The sequence below is a fragment of the Grus americana genome, chromosome 1, assembly GCF_028858705.1.
Source record: "Grus americana isolate bGruAme1 chromosome 1, bGruAme1.mat, whole genome shotgun sequence".
Taxonomy (NCBI): domain Eukaryota; kingdom Metazoa; phylum Chordata; class Aves; order Gruiformes; family Gruidae; genus Grus; species Grus americana.
In genome coordinates, this window is record NC_072852.1 from 102,138,038 (window position 1) to 102,162,341 (window position 24,304).

At 38.9% G+C, this 24,304-nt stretch overlaps 1 protein-coding gene across 10 annotated transcripts in view; it reads right to left on the bottom strand.

Annotated features, from left to right (window-relative positions):
* The window catches only part of POU2F1 (POU class 2 homeobox 1), a 110,743-nt gene that overhangs the window by 43,109 nt on the left and 43,330 nt on the right, over positions 1-24,304 (bottom strand). For 6 of the 10 annotated variants that reach the window (XM_054824354.1, XM_054824337.1, XM_054824346.1 and 3 more), the window contains exon 2: positions 1,968-2,033. The exons of 1 other annotated variant lie outside the window; for it this stretch is intronic. In XM_054824354.1, the coding sequence (XP_054680329.1) occupies positions 1,968-2,033 (66 nt within the window). Of the gene's footprint in view, positions 1-1,967; positions 2,034-6,625; positions 6,807-9,239; positions 9,327-24,304 lie in introns of those variants that run through there. 3 more of the 10 variants (XM_054824327.1, XM_054824293.1, XM_054824299.1) reach the window with 3 other exon arrangements.

Consider the following 24,304-nt stretch of genomic DNA (forward strand, 5'->3'; position numbering starts at 1 on the left):
TGAGAAGCCTAAAATTATATTCTGTGAGTATTTCTTTCAGGGTTTAACGTCTGCCAGTTGACTAATGCAACTGATGCTTGAGCCCCTAAAGAACATCACAAATGCCATTAATTACTATTTCCAGTGGTTTATGAGCACTATATTTAAAAACAAAACAATGACTGCAGAACAAAGGGTCCTCAAAAATTCTAGATTATTTTAGTTTTCATCATTTAAAAAGTCAGGAAGCAAAACTGAAAGGAACAACTGGGAACATTTAAATTACAGAAGCAATGTTTGCAAAAGGTCCAAACACCAGTAAGAGCCAAAGTTTTGTAATAACTACAAAATACATGCAGCTTTACAATCCATCCATTTCTTTACACCATTACCACCACCTTCACACTGATGAAGTATTTGCCTAGGAGAGCAGAGCCAGGGTTCTGCTGAAGCAGATGCAATACTTCTGTGATAATGGACTACCTTTGAATTAAACCAAGTCCTCCTCTTTAACAGCTCAGTTTAGGTGAAACTGCTAGTTAAAGCTGCACTTAAGGAAGCGCATTGGGAACAAACTCTTTGAAGAAAGTGTATGCAAGGAACTGTGGTCATACAGATCAGAAAGTCTGAATTTTCCCAGAAGTTTACACGTACCCTCCACCTACAAGGATTTGATAGGGATATTTAAAACCATTGTTCTCTTGATGCTATTATTGTGAAATATTTACAGCCCATATGTTTTTGAAAGAATGTGTTATATCATCCTAAAGCAGTATTAAATACATAATAAGTAATTTTACACATATAAAGAACTGATACCTCTCCTATTACAAATACAACACAAATTATAAAAACTGAGATGCCAGTAACAAAACACACAGTAATAAGTGAGAATTCCTTTTGACTGACCCCATGCATTGGCAGAAAACATCCAGCCTCTCGGATCAGTATCAGGAACATTCAGTCACTCTCAGCTGTATTAAAGCCTTGCACAAAGAATGAGGAGACAGCAGCATAGAATTAAATAAATTCTTAATTTCTTCATGACTCCAGAGTTTAAAATAAAACTCTTAATAATGAACCAAGAGGAGGAAAAATAATTTTCCTCATACAAGGTAACTAGAATTCTCTCAAAGCAACAAGTTCCTTCTCATTAAAATTTTTTCTTCCCAAATGCTACTCTGAGCTCAGAAAAAATTCTGAGTTAGGTTAAACTATGTACTTCCCATTCAGAACTTTCCTTTCTCTTGCTTCCAAAATGAATATTAAATTACCTCTAGAAAGGAATTAAAGCATGAGATAGCATGATTGAGTTACAGTGGCTTAACAAGCTTCTTCAATGGGCTTAGAACTTGGCCACATCTTAAGGATGTGCCAAAAGGCACATTAGCCCTGACACAAAGACTATTCTTCCCCAGCTGAATTTCAAGATTCTGTTCTAATACAGGAAGAAATTAAAGCCGGCTAACTTTTTTTTTAAATGTAGAGAAATGATGCTTCCTCCCTTTGCCTAGTTCTTGAGAACTGTTGTGAGAGCTTGAATGAAATCTAAAACGGAAACAAGATCAGCCAGCGGCCCACATCTGTCAGGGAAAATTTCAACCCAAAAATAAATGACGAAGTTGGAGGTGCTGAAAGTATGCTCTGCCAGGAGAAAAAAGATACTATTTATGGAGAGCTAATGCCACCAGACCTTCCATAATATCAGAAACATTACAGATTGAGAAAGTGGGGGAGGGGAATCCTATATACAAAGTGTGGGTAGTGCTCTGATATAGTGGGTGTGAATAATGCCCTGCATGCAGTAGGGTTAATGATAAAAGCGTTTCCAAGTCTAAAGCAGTAGGTGTGGAGATGGGGTTTTCTTTGTTTGTTGGTGTGGGTTGTTTTGGGTTTTTTAATTCCTGTAAACTGGTAAAGAAATTTTGCTTTTAATATTCATTCAACTCCAACAGAAAATATCTGTGCATGAATTCATCATTTCTTACCTGTGTTCCCATCCCCACTCTCCATTGATGGTTTACTGGTTTCTGACGGATTGTTCATTCTTGAGTCTGCATTAAAACAGAAATAAAGATAAACTAATACAACAAAAAACCCCAAATCTATTCATACCTTCTTGTCCAAGGGAAGTACAGAACGTCAGGAATTCGATATGTACTTTACCCTAATTCAGATTATAACACAAAAGGAATGATTGGAAGCAGAACACAATAACGAATCTTCCAGATAAATATTGTTTCAAAATTTTTGTATGTCGTTATTCCCATACGTGAAAACATGGTGTTAAGGAAATAAAAGACAGCATGCTGGAGGGCAAAGATAGGTAGGAACTTAATTTTCAGTACAATGAAAGTCATAGAAGCATAAAAACGGGGGGGAAGGAAGGAACAATGATTACATCAAGATTCAAAAACATTAAGTCTGACCACCATGGCCTACATTGTTCTTGCGGGGTTTTTTTTTTCCCCTCATAAGAGAAAGGAAATTCAGTCATTATAATTAAACAGATGCCATTTTTCTAATACTGCATTTTTATTTTACAGGAATGTCACTGATATTACATTATTTTACATTTCCTATACATTCATGCAAAATATAAAATAATTCCTCTTCCTTCTCCCTCTGGATGAATCTATTGAAAAGTCTGCTCTTGGTTTCAAAGCTTGTCAGCTGAATATAGCGCAACGCAGAGGCCTCTCCAGATGGCAGACAGAGAATATAGTTTCCTTATATAGGAATTTATATAGATGTTCTGTGTACAGCATCAGCTCTCCAGCTTACTACCTCCTCATTCCTTGCTACCGATCTCAGTGTGCCACATTATCACAAACTAGAACTACAAAAAGAATCTCAAGACAGACCAGTTCATAAAATGAAGCATAAGCAAGTCCTTAAGCACATTCTTCCATTCCCATAACCAGTTAAATACAAGTTCAATGAGCTCAAAATTAACCCTTTACTCCAGAATATTCTTTTGCTAGGTGCTTAAAAGGTTACCCCTGTCATGTAGTTCCATCAAAGCAGTGATTTCCAAAATACCAATGGGCTGAAGAGGAATACAGTAACAGCATTAACTGCCACACCTTTCTCCCAGCTACTTCCAAGAATGCCCAGACAATTCAGTGCTGAGCAGTCTATGAGAGTTGGACTATTGCCATGTACGGTCACCTGCTACTGCCCAGAGAGACCAGTGCCACCCTTAGGCTATCAGAACCAGGGGCGACGGCAACAGAGGAAGGTAAGCAGGAGCCAGGAGGAACGAAGCGCGTGGACAGGACTTGGATGAAAACAGGAGGTACAATGAAGCCTGGCTGGGAGTGGCGAGTGGGAAGAGGAGGGAACTTGTTAGAAATGCAGCATGTGTGAGAGAAAAGATAAGAGACATCAACCTTGGAAAAACTCCAATAAGCAGTTAGGAAACACAATTTAAGACACATCAATATTTTTAAAACAAATGTAATTTTCCACGTAAACAACTGCTGCAGATGAACCCAGCAGGGCCTAGAAAACCCAGAGGACTGTAACAAACAGGAATCTTCCCCTGACAAGTTAACCTCTCCAGAGCCTCAACTCTTCTCAGAAAGTTCCTGCACCTTTGCTTAAATCTTTCAAATGTCAGCCACATGTAAAAGAGATCTGAACTATCAATGTTACTCTTAGTATAAAGGCAGATGTGTTAAACTACATTTTGAAAGGGAGAGTGAGGAGAAACTTTTCCAGCTCACTGCTGCTGGCCCACACTTCAGCAAAAGGCTTTTGCCCCATTTTTAACCACCTCTGCTTAGCAGATTCAAGCTACAAGTTCACAGACTTGAAAGACAGAGGACTGCCAGGGTTGCAGATACAAAACCTATTACTTCCTGGCTCCTTATTCTGTCATTTTCCACGTTTGGATTCTATGATCCACACTCCAGAAACAGAACACAGGTTCCACTGCACAGAAATGTTTGTTGTTGGTGTACCACTCCCTGCTGATAGATCTGTGTGTAAAACAAATACAAGTATGTTTCTATCGAGGAGTTGTGTGTACCTTAAATTGAGTTTATTGTTGTGGCAACAGCACGTTTATTTAAAGTGATTATAGCCAACATTCATTTGATAAACAGCATTAGTTCTTTCCTTGACACACAGCTGGCTACTGAAATTAGTTTAGGTTGAGAGAACACTGAAGGGGAGACTTCTCTTTGGACACAAACATGAAGAGTCGTCATCCAACAGGAAAGTGAGCAAAGAGGGTTTAGAAGTCCAATACATTTGGTTGTGGAAACCAAGCTAACTCATGGGGCTATTGAACAGTGGATGTATTTTTTAAGCCCAGAGCACAAGGATAGCCTGAGCTCATGATAGCACTGACTACAGAAGGGAAGAGCACAGGTTGAGAAGATCGTCTCTCAATAACGTGGGATCCATTCACTGAACCGCTTCAGAAAGCTTTTGCAAGAAAAACAACACAGGGCCTCCTGTGCTAGTTTATTGCAGCAACTGAGGTATTAGAGCCAGGGTGCAGGATACTAATGGTAGAATAAACAAACTAAACCCGGAGAGGGGACGCAACTGTCCTATGCACAGAATTCCAAGCAACTTTGTGACTGTTCCCTCTGTATGAGTGGGCTTGTACAACAAACCTTCCTGCATGACCAGCAAGTTTGCTCAGGACAAAGTTATAACTATATAGATCTCTTTTCATAAAGCAACTAAGAAATGTTTTTCTTTCAGGCTATGCTGCAAAATAAATCCTTTTGAAAAAAAGGTTTTCAGTGTTTCCTAGTACTAGACATACACATAAAGTTCACTCAACTACCAAAAGCATGTCAAAATGAAGACTATTTTATTGTAAAGATCCATCCCTAACAAAAGACCTCAAACATTACTATTGCGAAAAAGCAGCAAGTTGGATGAAGAAACGCCTTTCTGGTACTGCTCAGGTTCAAATGAAGGATAGCATCCATTATTTCACCAGCTGACTATTTCTTGTTCAATCTGCAGGCCTTCTGCATGTAAAGCATCAAGAACAATGCTGCTATTTCCATTGCAAATAGTATGACATACATCTGAAGCACAAAACTGCTACCAGCAAAACAGACATATATCCGCAGGATACTAAACTTACGGATTCATTATACATCAAATGAAAAGATTATTTGTTTATAAATGCTCATAAAATTTCTGCTTTAAAGTTAAAAGAATAAACAAATGGAGTGGGCTAAAAAAAAAAACCCCAAATCATAATGCCCTCATCTTTTCTTTCTCCTTTAGATTTTACTCGGGTTTTAAATAAAGGCCCTAGGCTACAACTTCTGCCAACATTATCTAAAAACGAACTCCACAGAAGGAAGGATCGAAAGCAGCAGGTGTATGATTGAAATCAAACTCTCAGGAGTGAATACATTCAGTACTGCTACTCGGCTAGCAGGTCTGAGGGTGTCACAAGGCAGTGCTGTGCCAGGCTCCCACACACCCTCTGTAACATTTCAAAAGGTATTCAAAAAAGCAGCAGACACTGGACCAACCTGGAGTATTAGGGACTGTACATAGCTAGTAAAACACAGAAAATCTTAACATGGAATATATCATTAATTATTTCCTTTCACCCATTAAAGTGAAACTGCCTAATACTCCGTCAGCAGCAGCAAAAATGATTCATTGAACTTTGGTATTTCCACACACATCAATGTGAGTGAAAACATGCCAAGATTGCACTAGAAATTAATTTTCAAAAATATTTGTTTCTGACTATGAAGTATTTTCAGATGTCTGCTTTAAAATTTACCATCCAAAAATATATTCTTTTACTTTGACATATAAGTTCTTACATGAACTTATATAACAGAATCAAAATAATAATAATAATAATAATAATAATAATAATAATAATAATAATAATATCTATACATTGAGCTTTGGGGAAAGAGCCTTGAAAATAAATAAAACTTATTGTAAAATTGGGATGATCTGTTACTATAAATAACTTTAAAAGACATGAAGAAGAAATTATGGCATGTCTGTTCTGCAGTCCTGATGGAATCGCAGCGCAGGAAACACATTATCCCAGTAACCTTAGGCACAGCTTGCAACGGTATCAATGGCAACCACTATGGACTCCACCTTATTTTCTATTACGCATGAAGAACCTTGCTATTACATTAAAAATACACAGACATAATATACATTCTGTTGGGGAACGGCTCAATACAGCTACTAGACTCTTTGAGACTGGGACTCTCATTCATTTTAATGCTTTAAAATTCATCACACATGGATATGCAAGTCAAGTCCAGTGTGCGTTAGAAGCCAAATGCTTCTCAGACTGAAATCCTAAAAGCAAAAGGTCTGTATTAATATCATCAAAGCCTAGCAGCAAATCTCTCTAGTGCAGAGAATTCTTCTGGAGCAGGGGAAAGAAGGAGGAGAGAAAAAAAACCCACCCCAAACCAAAAAACCAAACCAACCATGTATTTCCCTGGTACAGATCTATCTAGCTATCTACCAGGCAGCTAGATGCTGCCGATTCACTGGTGAGCTTCAGCCTTACAAATACCTTCTCCAGCCTCTGCATATGTGATTAACCCTCTATGCATAGTCAACCTCACAGCCTCTATTTCCATATTAAACGCTTATAAGAAAGAGCTGAGCTGGTACCCACCTAGAACGTAGTCGCTGCAGTCCAGCATTGCTGTGGTATCCTCTACAGGTTCAGACAGTCCAAGGAAAGGGTGAATGGCAATTTCTATCAAATCTACACTACTACTCTCGACCAGACAAGAAAGGGAGTGGGGAGGTGGGGGAAGAAATACAACTTCAGTTACACCATAGCAATCTTCAACTGAACAGGGAAACTTCAGTTGCTCTGTGGAGTTTTAGTCTCTCCTACTAGCTGTGTCTGACATTGTCAAGGCGACTGAAGCGTGAAAAGTTCCCCTTTTTGTAATAAAATAGAAACAAAGATTGCAGCTGGCAGTTTCCATAATGAAGCTTAATCAGTATGCGCCTGATTAGGGCCTTATGCAAATCTCCCCTCGTTAGCACAGCAGCCAGCACTTTGAAGTCCATGAACAATTCATTTGCAGAGTACACTGAAAGCGCTCCCTGCATAATTTAAATCACGGTATAAATATTTATCAGCTCATTTGCATATTAATTGGCAGTGCATGAAGGGAAAAATTATCTCCCGAGTGCCAGCATAATAATTAGGGAACAAAATGAATTTTCTTCCAATAGCTTGGCTTCTCAGCCCTAACTCAAGCACAGTACCACAGGGGAGCAGGGAGGGAAAGAGACAGAGTTCTGTTCAAATGCCACTGAAATGACACGTACAAATTAGAAACAACTCTACAGACTTAAGCACCTTTAATCTTATTCCTGCTGGCAACAATAACTTCAGTAATAAAGGGGATTTGGAAAAAAGCTTTCTACACAATCCAAATAATCCCAGGAAAACAATTAGCAAGGTAGAAGCTGAACACGAAGCTGTCAAACTGGTGCTCGCACATCTGTGTGGAGTTTTCCACATCCAAACACGAACTGTCATAAGAAGGTCTTGGGCAGGAAAGAATACCATCAGGGCAAGGAAGTGGCACGATTTCCTTTACATGGCTGAGGAGCTTGGTGATTCATTATCGGGTAATCCCTTTGCCACTGCCAATTTAACAGCAGTGGATATGTCAAGTATTGCGTAACATTTGACACCCACTAATCTATCCTGAGTGAAATCAAAATAGATTTAAGACTTTTGATTTCCAATGACTTCCAAGAAAAAACAAAAATCTATTACTGGTCCCTTCCACAAGCGCACACAAAATAGCTAAACAAAGCTTACTGCAGAGCTACGGTTTTTGAAAGGGACACTTTACACCCAGGTTGCATCTTTGAGCTGCTCAATGATAACCAGAATGCACTTGCTGCTGTGACCACAAAATATGCTGAAGGATTGGAGAACTGGGAAGAGGCTTTGGTCTGTGGAGGAATCAATCTTCTTTTCCAAAAGTGGTCCACAGAATTAAGTGTACTGATGAACTATCAGGCTAGATTAAACCATTTCAAATAGTTCATTTACCACTCAAATACTAGTGTTCTAAACAGCAAGAACATTTATATAAAAATTCAAGGGTAAGGTGGACATCACAACATTTAATATTCCATATTCTGATCAGGAAAAAATAACGTGATGGTGCAGGCAACTAGGGGGTTGAGCCACCTACTTCCAGAAGGTAATGTGAATTTCAAGAGTAAGTTGAGTTTTTTTCTTTCTTTTTTCTTTAAAATAAGCCAGCTGTACTTTTCTTCTCCTCATTTCTGAAGTGAATTCAAGCACCGCCTGTCCAAAGAAGAGGGAGCGAGAGAAAAGGGACTTCTCAATCATCCAGCACTGACTGGAATTTATTTCCACGCTTGACCTCTTCTTCTGTTCAGGTTCATATCTCTGCTTAACACAAGATGTTCCCTGCTATATATTTAACATGAGTGATCTACACTTGAAAAAGATTGCAAGAAGGGAAGGTGCTCCCAACTGCAGGGAAACAACTGTGTGTACTGAATAGGTTCTCCCAATACCTTGTTTCCAACTTGGTTTTCTACTCATTCACGTGTCCCATTGAGACCTTTGTGGCACATCTCCGTGGTTCGCAGACCTTCAGTAAGCTTCACTCTTCCATACATGCTTTTGGAGTGCACTGGGAGATAATCCGTTTGCTTCACTGGAAGAATCTGGACACAAATGGTATAACAAGCCAAACACTTCACAAAGCAAGGGCCAGTTTAAGTAGTGGCTGAGCTGAGGCAGCCAGTAGCACAGTAAGAGGACAGCAGTGTTATCTGTGGGATCCTTTTCAAGAGAGTCCGTGTTGAGCTGGTTGAACACAGGTGCAGCATCAAAAGTGCACGACCGCAGGAAGTGACCGTTAAAAGCAAGCACGTGTGTAGTGATGGATGACTTGTATCAAACAACAGAACAAGCACACAGCAAATAAAGGCCAGGGAAGGATGTGCCTGAAGTCATGTTAGCAAGCGTGCTGGTGGTACCCAACAGTGCTACTCACCATCCATACTATCAATGTTGCATTGACAGCTAACAAGGACAAGGCAGAAGTTTTCTTCCCATTCCCGGCTGTGCCACCCAATCTGCCTTAACAACACCAACCCCCACACAAATGTTCATTTGAACTGTAACTTCCGCTAATCTGTTAATTGAAATAAAACCTTACACAATGACTTTTCTAACTAACAATTGGCAAAAAAAAAAAAAAAAGAAAAATAAATACCATTCTTCCAGTGAACACTTCATTCATTGACAATTTTATTATCTTCCCTTTTATGCAACTTCTTAATTTTTGACCAAAAAAAAAATCTCTGTTGTTTCATTTAGGCCACACTACTGCACCTATTTATCTGGAAGGCTTCTGAAGAAGGCCTGAAGACACAAGTAGGAAAAGGTTTGGGGAGGAGTAGTGCATACCACCCTGCTTCAAAACCAATTGCAGAATATGTTAAACTTTCTGTTTAGGCTCTGCCACATCATTGACCATTCTTTTCTTTCTGGATTCTTCCATTAAAAGTTACTTAACACCCTGGACTAAAGGTGGTTACCTCTGGTTCTCACATTTAAGCAAAATACCACTCTGGGCTTTGCACAAAAAGTTTCACTTTTCCTCCAAAGGCACCCCTGAGAAGAAAAAGTGGTGCACCTTGTGAACATCAGTGCGAACAGCTCTCCACATCCCGTGCAACTACAGACATCTCAAAAATTCTCTCCTCTTCACTCGATTCTACAATTTTTACATTGATTATTTTCCCCACATAATTCTATTCATACTTTTCCTTAAACCAAAGGAACTAAGCCACTAACATGGAGCCAGGCATGACAAAGGCAGATGTTCTTCAGTCGAACACTTCAGAGTCTGCGTAAAAGATTTTAGGAGAACCTTTCTATCCCATTCTCCTCTTCACTGTTTACGTATCTTCCATACCTTCCCATTTCAAATGCATGCTTTTGTTTTGCTGTTTGTCCCACAAATATGTCACTTTATTTATTCAGTTCTAATGATTATACTTGATACTTTAATACCTTACTTTTTGGAAAGAGAACCTCATTTTGTCCTATAAGTTATACAGGTCTTGGTTAGACCTCATTTTGTATCTTCTCTTTTATTTCTCCTCCTGGTGTTTTTTTTTTTTTCCCCAGTTATTATGCCCAATTAACTGACTGTAAACACCATAAAATTATTCCCCAATGTCATCTATCTTAAATAAGTGTTACAGATAGTGAAAGTTCTTACAAAATGGGGGCAAAGAATGTTTAAACCCTTATCTTCAGATGGTCAGTCGGCCTCTCTTTTTTTTTTTAAACTATACAAACGAGGCAGAATTAACGGGATAAAGGGCAAAGTTATTATCAACATTATTCTATTCAACACTTTTATGGGGGAAAAGAATCTTCATTTTTATATAGACATGTTTCCATATATTAGTAAAATGTCATTTACTACATGTCCTCAATGACAGCTAGGAAATTTCTGCATTAGCCAGCTCTGTGACAAGCGTGACCTTTGTACACTTTGCAGGCCTGATACAACATGGCAAGATTACCCAATAAACCAACAACGCATTATTTCCCTTTTGAATGGTGTTCTTGGAACAATACAAGGAAAGGAAACATGATACTAATTGTAACATATTAGCATACTGCCTTCATTAGTGTATCAGTGTCTAGTTTATTTTGTCTTGAAGAACCACTGGAGAAGACTGGTCACCAAAGCTTTGAAAACAGCGCATGACTAAGCACAACATCACTGAAGACTGGCAACACTCTGACTAAGGCTGCTTTCTATACGCCACACCAGCCAAGACCATAGATACAGTTAGTCCTAAACTCACATTACATAGAGCTACTACATTTTAACTCAAGACATTTCCACGTCTCCATTCCACAAGCTAAATTAAAACCTAATAAAAATTTCATCTAATAGAACTCCAATGTGCTATTAAAAAAAAAATCGCGTACTTCAACAAAATAAACTGTTATTAAAGTTGGCACAATCCTCTTAGAGTAATTACGGACAGACAGACAGCAGCCTGTTCATAGTTAGAGCTGCAAACTAAGCTCTAATTTTAGCCACCACCTTTGACTTTGGCTAACAAAATTGATTTTATCTGAAAATTGCTAAGTTTGCTCTGAAAGCCAAAGAGCATTTGTCTGGAAAAGTCAAATAAAATTGGCCTGTTTTAGAATTACTGGTCATTACACAATTGCTATGAATTGGAATTTTAGTCTGCATCTAATTTTACTTCTCTCTCACAAACTATCCTTTCAAACTTTGCACAGCACAAAACGTCTTTCAAAATTCTTTCATGTACCTTTTTTAGAAGAAAATTAAGTATGCAGACAGCTAAGCAGGAATACTAATTCATCTTATCAGTGCAGGACAGCAGATACTCATAGGCACCTGACACATTAATATGAAGGGGTTGGTTTGTGGGTTTGTTTTTTTAAGTCTCACTTATTTTTGTCCACAGAAGGTAGCAACTATAATGGTTTAACTCATTTTTTTATAGTAAGAAAACTGTGGTCATGACAAACTCACAGTACAGTACCACCATACGAGGAGGGGAAAAAAAGGGGGAGGGAGGCAGGGAGGAGAGAAAAGAAAATAAATACCCTTATTCAAAAATTACAGCAGTATAGCTTTCACAAGCAAACTGAGCCTTATTTGAAACTCATGTCTAATACTATAATTCTGGCACATCATCTGAACGCTTTTGCCCTCCCCTTACTGTCTACAAGCCATAGCATACAAGAAAGGATCCACTTTACATTTACATAAAAGTTTTTCTTTCGTTCTGTTGAGTGTTTTTTGTTTTTTTCAAAAGCAAAGGCTATAAATTCAGTACAGTCAACCCCTGGTCTTCAAAACCACTACTTTGATCCATGCAACTGTCAAAACATTTACTTAGAAATCATGGAATATTTTGAAGAGTAGCAAATGTTAGGTCTTCACATCTTCTGATTTAAGAAGTCATTTTTCAGTCATATTATCTTTTCAAAGTTTTCATCACTATCACATAATAGCTTGAGACTTTATTTATTTATGTGCACCAAACACTATATCATAAACACTGACTCCAGGAACTTAATTTTAAAAAGAATTTTAAAAGTGTCTACCTAAGTGTCACAGACTTGAAAACAAATTTGTGTTCTTTAACTAGCATGTTGCACCTGCCATAGAGCTGTGGTACAGTAGCACTTTTTAGTATTTACAGGAGGGCACTTACCTCCTTTCAATTTAACTAGAAGTTAGCATAGAAAATGAGCAAATCGTGCTTTGCTTCCACCACCCTTGAGGTATGCTTCTATACCATTACATATTCATTGCTCTAGTAAACTTGCATGCAAAAAGTAATATTCAAAGTTATGCAGGCATTTTCAAAAAACACACTCGAACCACTTTTAAAATGTAAACATTTTAAGGGAGACACCTGTGAGTTTTTATCCACATATATGTGGGTCTCATCTTCCTTTAAAATTACTGGTTTGTCAAATCTGAAATACTTCACACTGACAAGTATTGAACACCTGGAGCAGATGCATATTGTTTTGTTATTAAACATCTCTTATTATTTTATTACTTTTACAAGATTTGCATGCCCCACATTGCTTTTCAAAAAAGTACTGCAGGAAGCAAAGTACAGAAAGACTGAAATGAACTGATGTGAAGTTGCACAAACAAAACACAAGGGAGGGCTGAAGAACATGATCAGTAAAATGTCAAAATTCATCAGAACAAGAAAAAAAGCAGCAATCTAAGGGCACAGGTCTGCGTAACAGCTGTACTGAAGGAAACAAACAGTACAAACAAAACAAAAAACCAAACCAAACCAAAAACCCCACCACCTTGAAAGCTCGCAAGTTGTTTGGTATGCTGCAGCTTGGGGCAGTTGGAGATCCTGGAGCACCGCCAGGCACCAGCCACCCCGAGGAGCACGGTGACCCCAAGCTTCCCCTGGCAGGGAAGGCCAACCCATGCTCGTGTATGCCCTGCACCTAAAGTGGTCATCTCTTACTAGTCACATGCAGGGATGACATTTATGGGAACACATCTTACACACACACAGTGGCTACTGAAATTGTATACACATTTGAATGGAAAAGGTAAATGCAGGTCATGCTACTAAAACCCCAACTAGCATTAAATATTGCTAGTTTCAAATTGTTGTTGCAACACACATTAAAAATACCAAGTATTTGAGTAGAATAAATATTCTCTAATAGGTAAATCACAACGCAATTGATCTGATAACGTATGAAGACTACTTATGCCAAGCTCAAATATTGAACAGCAGTATTTGTTTTAGCAGTTGTATGACCTATCACATTTAGAAAACATCACCATATGTGCATTCCAAAAGCATCAGATTTGCCTCCTCATGTCCGCCCACGCAACAGGGACAGGCCCTCAGAACTTAAAACCATTCTTTTTAAACTCACCTGTAAATCAAAACATAATGCCTTATGCAAACATGCTGTTTTGCTTTCTCCACTTTGACAAAGTAGTAATTACCAGTCTAGCCTGATGAATAGGGACTCTACAAAGAATAGACTAATTCAGTATATGACTTAACCATACAATTCACTTCAATTCAAATCCCAGAGTCTACCCACACCACTTGTCATTATATACACTACAGGTCACTCTCAAAATACATAAATCAAAGTCACAGATTTAAGTTTATTATTATTTCCAAATGGATACATCAACAGCAGAGATAGTATTTAGCTCTAGGTAGCATTAGTGTGTTTGACAAATTAACAGAAAAAAGCACATGCAAAACCTCTGCAGTTCATGATACAAATCAAAGTGCACTGCTGTTATCACCATCCTTTGCAGAAACTGCTTTTGCTGTCTCTTCCTTAATAACTATCTCAAATCTGAAGGAGGATATTGCTTTAATGCCCTCAGCACACTGATCCAGACACTATTAACACCTGTAGGAACCACAAGACATGTCATGAGAATGCTTCTTTCTGAAGCTTAAATTATTTGATCTCAAAGACGAAAAGGCCAAATTCCAGACAGGCTGCTTTGTATGTTACAAATTGAACAAAAAATTGCCAGATGCAAGATCTGAAGGAAGAAACAGTTATTCACACTGCAGACACTGATTCCATCCATCAGCACACCTAGCCAAGTACCCATCATTTCGGATGGTCGGAGCTAACATAAGACTACATTTGCTATCAGTCAGAAAGAAATAAAATACAATGTTCCTGGGCACCTAGGTCTTTATGATAATTTAGGAACAGCAGAAAGTGAAAAACACAGCATAACTACACATAAAAAGTATTACCTATGCTAGCTTTTCCAGGAAATCTTCACAAGCACAGTTTTGCCTGTTTCAGCAGCTATGCTGTGCTAAACCAGAAAAGGCATTGATTAGCTTTTCCAGGAAATAACCACAAGAAGGGGTTTACTAGCAGCAACACTGAAGTGCATGCACTATGACTACCACCTGTGACTGCACAGGATTTGCTGGGCAGACATGCACATTTTATTTGCAGGTCCATGGACACACACCACTGAAGACAGGAATGTCTTTGTTTATTTCTCCGACAAACCGGAGCAGAGGTAAACTTTTTCGCACTGCCTCACTTTCTGGAACTTATTTGGATTGGAAGTGTTAGGTTGACAGATACAGAATCCTCTCAAAAGAAATTCATGATCTAGAGTTACGTTGACAGATATAGAATCCTCTCAAAAGAAATTCATGATCTTGTCATAAATTACAGGGTAAAAGAAGTCAACTGAAAAAATTAGGTCAAAAGGCCTAACAAAAAATATTTTAAAAGTGATACCCAGAATACTTTAATTCTCAGTTGCCAATTCCTCAATAAATTCCAAGATTCATATATGCATATCTCACCATTTTCACAGAGAAACCAAAAATTAAAAATAGGACACCTAATTTAGGACCCTAAATAAACACCTGCCAGTACTATGGCCATGGGCCATGAACGCTGACTCAGCAAAAAGCCAGCAGGAGTGCCAGTAGCTGCAGCCCCACTCGTCCTCACTGCTGTACTGCCTCCTCGCTTGCGCTGCCACATACAGAAATACACAAGAGAATTGATCTCTGTTTAAACTACTCCAACTGCAAGGAGAAAATACTAACCCAAATCTTTCTTAATCTGAGGGGGAAAATGTTTACTCTGTTGAAGCACAAAGGCAGCAAGGAGGCAGGAACAAACAACTGGGCAAGACTGTTTCAGCAGCAGCGTTAACTTAAAATGTTTATTGTCTACAGGTTAAATCCACTCATATGTTACATATTCATCTTATGAACACTATCACGCAACTTACATGACAAATAGAAAAAATTAAAGTCTCACAATTATTTAGTTTCTCTTTGGGACACTGACTGACTCTCAGCCCTCATGTTGACAACTTGTATCAATTAGTATACTTAAATACGCACATACCCCTCCAATTCCACTCTTGACAATACTCTTTTTGATTTCTGGTCTCCTCACACACACAATTTCCATGCTCAAAAATGGAAATGTGATTCCTACACTGTAAGACTCAACTATATAATCACTTATTTTCATCAGATGTGTTGAAGGCAGCATTAGAACTACAAGGTTTTGAAAGTAAAGAAAATGGGGACCATTGACGAGAAGCTAACAAAAGCAGCAGCAGAGTAACAGCTACAGTTATACCAGTAAGAAGGTTAGCATAGACCTGGCTTAGAATGCTAAACCTCAAATTCAAGGAATTGTTCACAGAATTTAAAAATAACAACTAATAACCCTATAATATCATAGTAGAACAAACTATAGCAAATAAACAAAAAGTATACCTTATAAACGTCTGATGCATCTACATAAAAAGCCCATAATGTTGGTCTACAGTGTCATGACAGGCTGAAAACTTAATCTTCAAGGAAGATCTAGGTGCCGGTTACATCACAATAAATCAGAACTGAGAATGTTTACAGATAGACAACCACCCATTAACCCTCAGAATTTTAGTATACTTTTTATATATATGAACTTCATATGTTTTCTATATAAACATATACAGTTTATATATTTATACATACTTTATGTGTTTTCTATAAAAAACATATATGCTATACTATTTATAGTATATATAGTATGGGGTTTTTGTATATATATATATAAAAATAAAAATTTTAAAAAGTACTGTAGTGGTGACATTTCCAAAAGTTTCTAAGCCTACTGTTCTGAAAACAGTTTACATATTCCTGTAAAACCTTCCTGCAGAAAGGTACGAAGGCAGTTTGTTAACCCAGTGGAAGAAATAGCGTGAAGAGAAAGTCAGCATACAGTGCTGTTTTAATCACTTTTGTCCAGTCCTGATGGAAAGGCAAGTTGATGTAGTGAGAATGAACGAGCAAGAAAGAAGTAAAGTGCTTAAGTCCCAGGGCACCATCATCCCCAAAAACCCAGTCACAAGCAGCCTGAGAGCAGCCAGCTGACCACTGCTGCTGACTGGAATGAAAATTTTTCCACAGCCGTCTTGGAAGTCACAGTCACCACTGAAAGAAGAGCAATTCAGTATTCAGGGGAAAAAAAAAAATCAAACTAAGCTCTCCAGTGACACTCAATATTGCACTATTTTAATATTGCACTGAGTTGAACTAACGTGCCATTTTAAAAGAATGACCTGTATTCCATACTGCCTTCACAATCCCTCATCATCACAGAGATTACTCATTAAAAATGCAGAGAAAGTTAACAAATTCTCTGGGATTTAACTAAGTTATAGGCAATAATACAAACAAACAAAAAAATCCTCTGTGACATTACATTTCCGACAAGCCTCACAACACTGGCAAAATGCACGAAAAAACTACAAAATTTAGAACCCTGCATTAGTCTGCAAGAACCATGAATACGAGCAGCTTTTTCATCCAATGTGACAGTCTCAAAATGACAAGCCCTTTTTTGCCTGCCTACCGGCTAGCCCACACTCCTCTTTTCTTCTTTTGAATTTTCCCCAACTTAAATTGATGCAAATAAGCCAGGTGTGGTCCCCAGAGCAGTAATCTGCAGATAGTCCCCACCGAGTTCCCATAGCAACTTGCACAGCTGGCCATGAGAAAGAGGTTGTATCTGCTTCATATTGGCTACAGAGTTTAAACACTCAGCCAGTGAAACACCAATTATGGCATCTTGCAAAGGAAACATCTACTAAAAAGCACATTGATTTTTCCTTGATTAATACAGGAAAATAAAACTCTGGATATGCTCCTAGTTCAGCAACTGCTCAGCATGTACAGTGAATATCTGTTATTTACAGGAGGTGATGCCTGCGAAGGAAATGGCTTCTCTCTTCTGCTGCAAGGTACTGAAGTTTAAGAAACACTACACCATTTAGAAAATGCCTGTCATTCTTTAAATTGCAATCACAAATACACAGTTGAAAGACAGAAACCCAAATACAAATCCTTCTGGTCAAGTTATAAGACTTCCACAAGACAGCACCTCTCTGATAAGTGCTTTCTAATATTTCCAATTTTAATTGTACCCTTCTGTACCAGCTGAGTCTCACTCTAAAAATCTAAAGTTACCCTGTGACTGACAAACAATTGTTCATCACATATGAATCCTACCCTTTGCTCCTTACCTACAAACACATAGCTCCCTTCTATTCATTCCACTCCTTTCCGCATCCTGCACATGTAGCTCACCGTTTTCACCTACACCCAAGCCCATGACTCTTCTTTACCCTTCACTGCAGCCTTCTCACTGTGTTCCCTTCCATATCTGCTGGCTAAACAACAGGGAGAAGGCACTGGGGCTAATTTGGAATCACGGGTGTACTAACTGGCCATAGGTATGTTCCTCTTGGTTGACTGACCAGATAAGCAACACAGACAAGGACTACGCTTTGTCTGCTTTTCCTTTAGAGGAGAGATGTCCTGTTGTGATGGCCACAAACAGGACATCTCTCCTCTACTCAGACTGTGGTTTCAAGTAAGAACAGCCCTACAGGCTTGGGGAGAAGAGCTGTGTATCCCAGCTGACATCCTACGGCTACCTCAGGGAAGCAGGAACCAAAAGCTGATGCTTAGGCAAGAGTGCAGGAACACAGAAGGTACATAAAACACTACCTCCCCCCTCCCCAAATTACAACTCAAAGACTTTTTGGGGCAGAGGACATTGATAAACACTAAATAACCCTTAATGGATTTTTCTCTCCCATAAATCCGCGTCAACATCCCATTGAACCCCTGTAAACTTTTAGGAGTCAGCCTGCAGCAGAGTACCACAGTTTAAGAATGCATTGAAGAACATTCTTTTTTTATTTTGTTTTGAATCTACCTTTTTCTGCAGCACTACTTCAATTTCTCCTACTTCTTGCACAAAAAAAAGACTGTAACTGTAAGCCTCTATTCACCCCACCATGACACTTCACTGACTTCTACCATATGCTCCCTTAGCTCTATCTTTTCTAGGATGATAATCTTTAGCCTACACAGTTGTTCATAAACATCTTATCTGTAACTTATTCACCAGTTTCAGGAAAACTACAGGAGCTTAGTATCATTGAATAGCATAATTTGTTCAATTTGGTTAAAATTGGCCACCTGTTTATGAGAAAGAGCGGAAAAGTCAGACAGAAATGACACAAACCTCTCTTTCCTTATGAAATCTGGCTAACATAAAAATAACATGATGCTTATCTGTTTCCAAAAGAGCAGGCAGTTGATGAGAAATAGACTCAGTATCAGAAATTCTGCTTGCACTGACTTTACAAAATGCCTGTTGTCTTGTACCTAGCTTGACCATCTCTCTGCAAGCCATCCCAATTTCTCAAAGAGGGCAAGGCAATTGGCTGGATGGTCGCACTCAGAGAGTTGTGGTCAACAACTCCATGTCCAAGTGGAGAACAGTGATGAATGGCGTTCCTCAGGGATCGGTATTTCGATCGGCACTGTTTAACATCTTTGTTGGTGACATGGACAGTGGGATCGAGCACACCCTCAGCAAGTTTGCCAATGACACCAAGCTGTGTGGTGCAACACTGGAGTGAATGGATGCCATCCAGAGGGACCTTGACAGGCTGGAGAAGTGGGCCCATGCGAACCTCACAAAGTTCAACAAGGCCAAGTACGAGGTCCTGTACATGGGTCAGGGCAATCCCAAGCACAACTATAGGCTGGGCAGAGAATGGATTGAGAACAGCCCCGAGGAGAAGGACTTGGGGGTGCTGGTGGATGAGAAGCTCAACACGACCTGGCATTGTGCACTTGCAGCCCAGAAAGCCAACCATATCCTGGGCTGCATCAAAAGCAGCATGACCAGCAGGTCAAGGGAGGTGATTCTGCCCCTCTACTCCACTCTCCTGAGACCCCACCTGGAGTGCTGCGTCCAGCTCTGGGGGCCCCAGTACAAGAAAGATCTAGAGCTGCTGGAGCGAGTCCAGAGGAGGGCCACGAAGCTGATCAGAGGGCTGGAGCACCTCTCCTCTGAGGACAGGCTGAGAGAGTTGGGGTTGTTCAGCCTGGAGAAGAGAGGGCTCCAGGGAGACCTTATAGCAGCCTTTCGGTACCTGAAGGGAGCCTACAGGAAAGCTGGAGAGGGACTGTTTATCAGGGAATGTAGTGATAGGACATGGGGTAATGGCCTTAAGCTGAAGGAGGGTCGATTTAGATTAGATATTAGGAAGAAATTGTTTCCTGTGAGGGCGGTGGGGCACTGGAACAGGTTGCCCAGAGAAGTTGTGGATGCCCCATCCCTGGCAGTGTTCAAGGCCAGGTTGGATGGGGCTTTGGGCAACGTAGTCTAGTGGAGGGTGTCCCTGCCCATGGCAGGGGGGGTTGGAACTAGATGGTCTTTAACGTTCCTTCCAACCCAAATCATTCCATGATTCTAAGGCACGCTTACCCAGGAACATTCAGCTTCTAACTACACAAGAGGCAACCATTATGCAGTTTCATATGAGAAGATACATTTATGTAAGAAAGGGGAAATATAAGCGAACAGGAGCAATTTAATGTGCACATTGGAAGTCAGCTATAAATTTTATTCATCCATCAACATATATAAGACATTGTACACCTGTGAGTTTTATCTGTTACCCCACCTGTGGGAACTAGCCTTAATCCATTACTAACTGGAAAGCTGCTCATTTGCTTAAGTAGTTTTAGTTTTCTTCTCTACCCTTTCTGCATTCCCTTCCAAATTTCTTTTCAGACTAATCAGCAGCACTTCAAAGAAACAGCTGAGCTGGTGGCATTAAAATGACCAGGGAAACACACAAAGCTTTAACAGGGTACAACCACTGAGAAAGTGAAACATGCCATTTAGTGTTAAAAATGATGAATGTAAGCCCACTCAATTGGAAAAAAAAAAAAAATCACAATTCATTAGAAGAAAAACAAAAATTAGTATTCCCCTATAGGCCTGGCATGGTTTGCACTTTAAGAACCACACCATATTAACAGTCCATCACATGTTAATAAAAGCCAAAGAATTAAAACCCAAAGGCTCTTGGTCTGTATTGCAAGCAACAGGTTTACACAATTTACAGAAAAAAATGAAATGGACATACAGGTGGCAGAGTCTGGAATTTGAGAAGCGGAAAAATGAAGATGTTTACATTGGCAGGGCATATGTCATTTTGAAAGAATTTCAAGTGTAGTACCAGCTAATACCAGTATAAGAAATAAATACTTGATGTCAGGTGTTGAGGAGGAGACAAATATGCATGCGCACATGCACACACACTCTTCTCATATGTATCTTTTATACAAAGAGGCAGGTTTTGTACATCTCAAAAATACAGAAAATTTAAGCGCATATTGATTCTGTCTTCTACAGCTCTTATCTCTGCTGTGGTTTCTATTCATGACAGTTGATGCATGCTGAGGACAAACTTGGAATGAAATTGCCCATATGTAATTAGAATGTCATTTGGCCAGATCAGCACTAACCTTACATGTGGTACTTGCTTATAGATGACTTAAAGGGGGGATGGAGGGGAAGGGAGAAGGTTACAGGGAGGAGTGAAGGTTTTGACTTCTGAAGAGACTTGGAGATGAGCATAGTGTTTTTGTGATAAAAGGAGGCTACTAATATCTCCTGTGTAACTTAGGCCTCAACTTCCAGGTGATGGATTAGATTAAAAACACTGTATTTGAATTGACACGTTCCAAGAGATGGAGCTATACCATTTTCTTAGCTTTAGCTGTTAACTTGAAGTCCCTTTTTTATAAGTATAATGCATGCTTTAAGACTGAAATCACCTAGGATCAGTCTCTAGCAACTTATGTTATGCACCTTCAGATGGTTAGAGGCTTCCTTAAACAAAAGTCCCCTTATGTACTGTAAGCAAGTCACTGTTCACTCGGTCCAACTCAGTTTCACCAAAGATTCTGAATTTTAAAATCAGTTTGACAGGCTTTTCACACTCTGAATCCATCATGACTCTTCTCAGAAACATCTTTGGCTTTGTTAGCAACTCTTCTGATGTTACAAATTTCCTAGTAGCACCATAAGGTTAGTCTCACCTATATTTATAATTCAAGTAATGTAATTGTTATCATAGGTACAGATTATAATTTATCACAATTCAATTCATTTTTAGAGTCCATGTGTTTCAAAGCATAGACTCCTCTTCCAAAAGCGGAATCTACGTCTCTTTTGCTAGATGTTTAGCAGATACTGTATTTGGCTAAATTAAAATACATGGTTCGTTTCCCAGAGAAACTGGTGAATCTTAGATCCCTTTGTAGTAACTGATGTGATAGTTGCAACTCCACCAATCTTTGCATCCTTGGAAAACTTTACCAACACAACTTCCATATTTTTTCTTGATCACTGGCACATACAGAAGAGTACTTGCTGAAGAAAAAGACACAGCTAGTAGATTTTGACTTTCCATTAACAACTATATTGAGATTTTTCAGTTGTCCTGTCCTTAATCCTTTTAGTATGTGTTACTATTGATTTTCTATCACTTTAATTTGGTAATCAATGAAGTAAACCATTCTAAATCAGATACATTATAAAAGAGTGCATTTTATCAATACAATTACAAAACAAAGCTTTAATCTTAACAAGAACTGAAAAAGCTTACAGCAAATTCATCTGAAGACTTTCTCTCCTACCCACGAAAATTACATAAATTGACATTATTTTTATTGACCAAAAACTGTCTATCAACAAATAAAATTATCTAGTCACTCAAGTAGGTGCAGCTGGCCTCTAGTTTTTGAAATAAACCTGCCCCATTTTTTCACATTATTGACTCACTCATTTTTCCACCCCCTCTCTGCAGCTTCCTTGGCCTCTTAAGATTTACCAACAGCAACAAATACGTAACATCAAAAAATTAGAGAGATTCCGTGAATTACTAAATGCAAGCTGCCTCACCCTGCCCTGCAGATTTTAGAAATCCCACTCATACAATCTCAAGCATTCCTGTCCCTCCCCATTCCTGTTTACTTTGAGAAAGGCATTTTTTTCTCCGTTTTTAGGCTTGCACATTTCAAAAAATGCCTCTGAACTACAGCTCCATGGGCTAGTCAGTCAACCTAACAGCTGACCCCCACCACAGGTGAGGGGAAGTGGGGGGAAATCTCACTGATTCCTCTTTTTTAGGGGTTGATGTGGGGTTTTGGCACTGCTTTATCAGGTCCCAGGGGTGTTTAACTAGCACAAGAAGTTGCTAAGAGAGAAGCAGGCAGCGGTTGGGGAGCAGGGGGAAAAGGTGCTGCTGCTTTCAACAGCAAGCTGCTATAGTGGTTCACTTTGCCCTCATGAAATCCTATCTGCAGAAATATTCATCCTTCATCATACAATCATAATGATAAAACAAGTTTTACATGTACATTTTGCAATGGATGCATTTATTGGCATTGCTTGAGCTTTATCTTCTTGCTGAATACCACCAGGAAAAAGAGATTAGGGTATTGTTCCAAACAATTCCTTGTGTAATTGTATTCCAATAGCTTGAGAGGTAGATATTGTGATTCCACATGGCTACATCAGACAATGCTTCCCAAACCATGCTACTGCCTTATTTCCTAACCAGGACATAACCATCTTGGAGAGAAAACACAGATTGCTATTTCAGAAGCAGAGTACAGTGAGCAAACTAATGAAGCTGTAGCTGGGACTCCTGGTCTCCCAAGCTAGCAGAAAGGTACTGAAACCAGACCCCCATTTGGATACCTCTTTGCCTCATCAGGAGTAGGGAAGCCATGTAAAATATTTACTACATTTATTTTTCAATATACTTTTTTGGGTTTTGTTTGTTTGTGGGGTTTGGTTTTTTTTTTAATCTATAGCATCCTTTCAAATAGCAGAATATGGGGAGTTACTTATCTGTCAAACAGCTTTTGTTGATGGAAAGTAGATATTAGGTAGCAGAGGTACAATTTAGATGTCGTCATCACTGAGTTTATTCTTTTATTTCCCTCATTTTTATATTATTTTTAAAATATCAGCCATCAGCATTTGTGCATCTCTCAGAGATCTGTTCTCTCAGAGATTATTTGGCTGCAATAGTCAAGAGGTAGACTCTGGGATCAGGAAGTCCCTTCAAACAGCATTCCTCACAATTCCGTTTTTCAAATTTTACTTCACCGTGCAGGCTGGGAATCTTACAGCATTACTTCATCTTACAGTAATCTATCCTACCTGCGCAATGAATCATCAGTTTGACTATTAAATTAACAGTCAAATTAATAATTAATTTCTTAGTTTTTTGTCCTGCCTAATTACATAAACATATGAAGGGCCCTTTTTATTGCTGCTGAGCTCACCTTATTTGGTTTTAATACCAGTTTTTACTAGTAGATTTTTATTATATTCTTGCACTTGAAATCAGAGATATGTTCAGTTCTGAATCATGCACCCACTATTTTAGCTATTAAAATTATCTAATTGGTAATGTTAATACCACAGACCTTCCCAGCACAGATTTGACATTCCAAATGCTCCTCCTCACTTACAATTTTCACCATACACCCCCACTGCAAATAATTGTCCTTGCTATCTCTTTGTTAGGTTTCTGGTTATGCTTTGATTATGGTAGACCCTATCCTTTTTCCAGAGGCTGTCTCTTCTGGAAAGAGATCTCGTGCAGAACTAAATTTAAACTTCGCTTCCCTAAGCAGTCTTTCCAGCTACACATTTCTGTTCAAATCAACAGACAGCATCTGTTTAAGTAGTCATAAGAATTGTTGCTAAGAGATGAATCACCTAATCTAAAACTTGCCTGACTATGATTAATACTAGGTACAAGAAACCTCACAGTGGACACCCATGGAATAGCCTACTTACCAGAGAAGTTTCTTC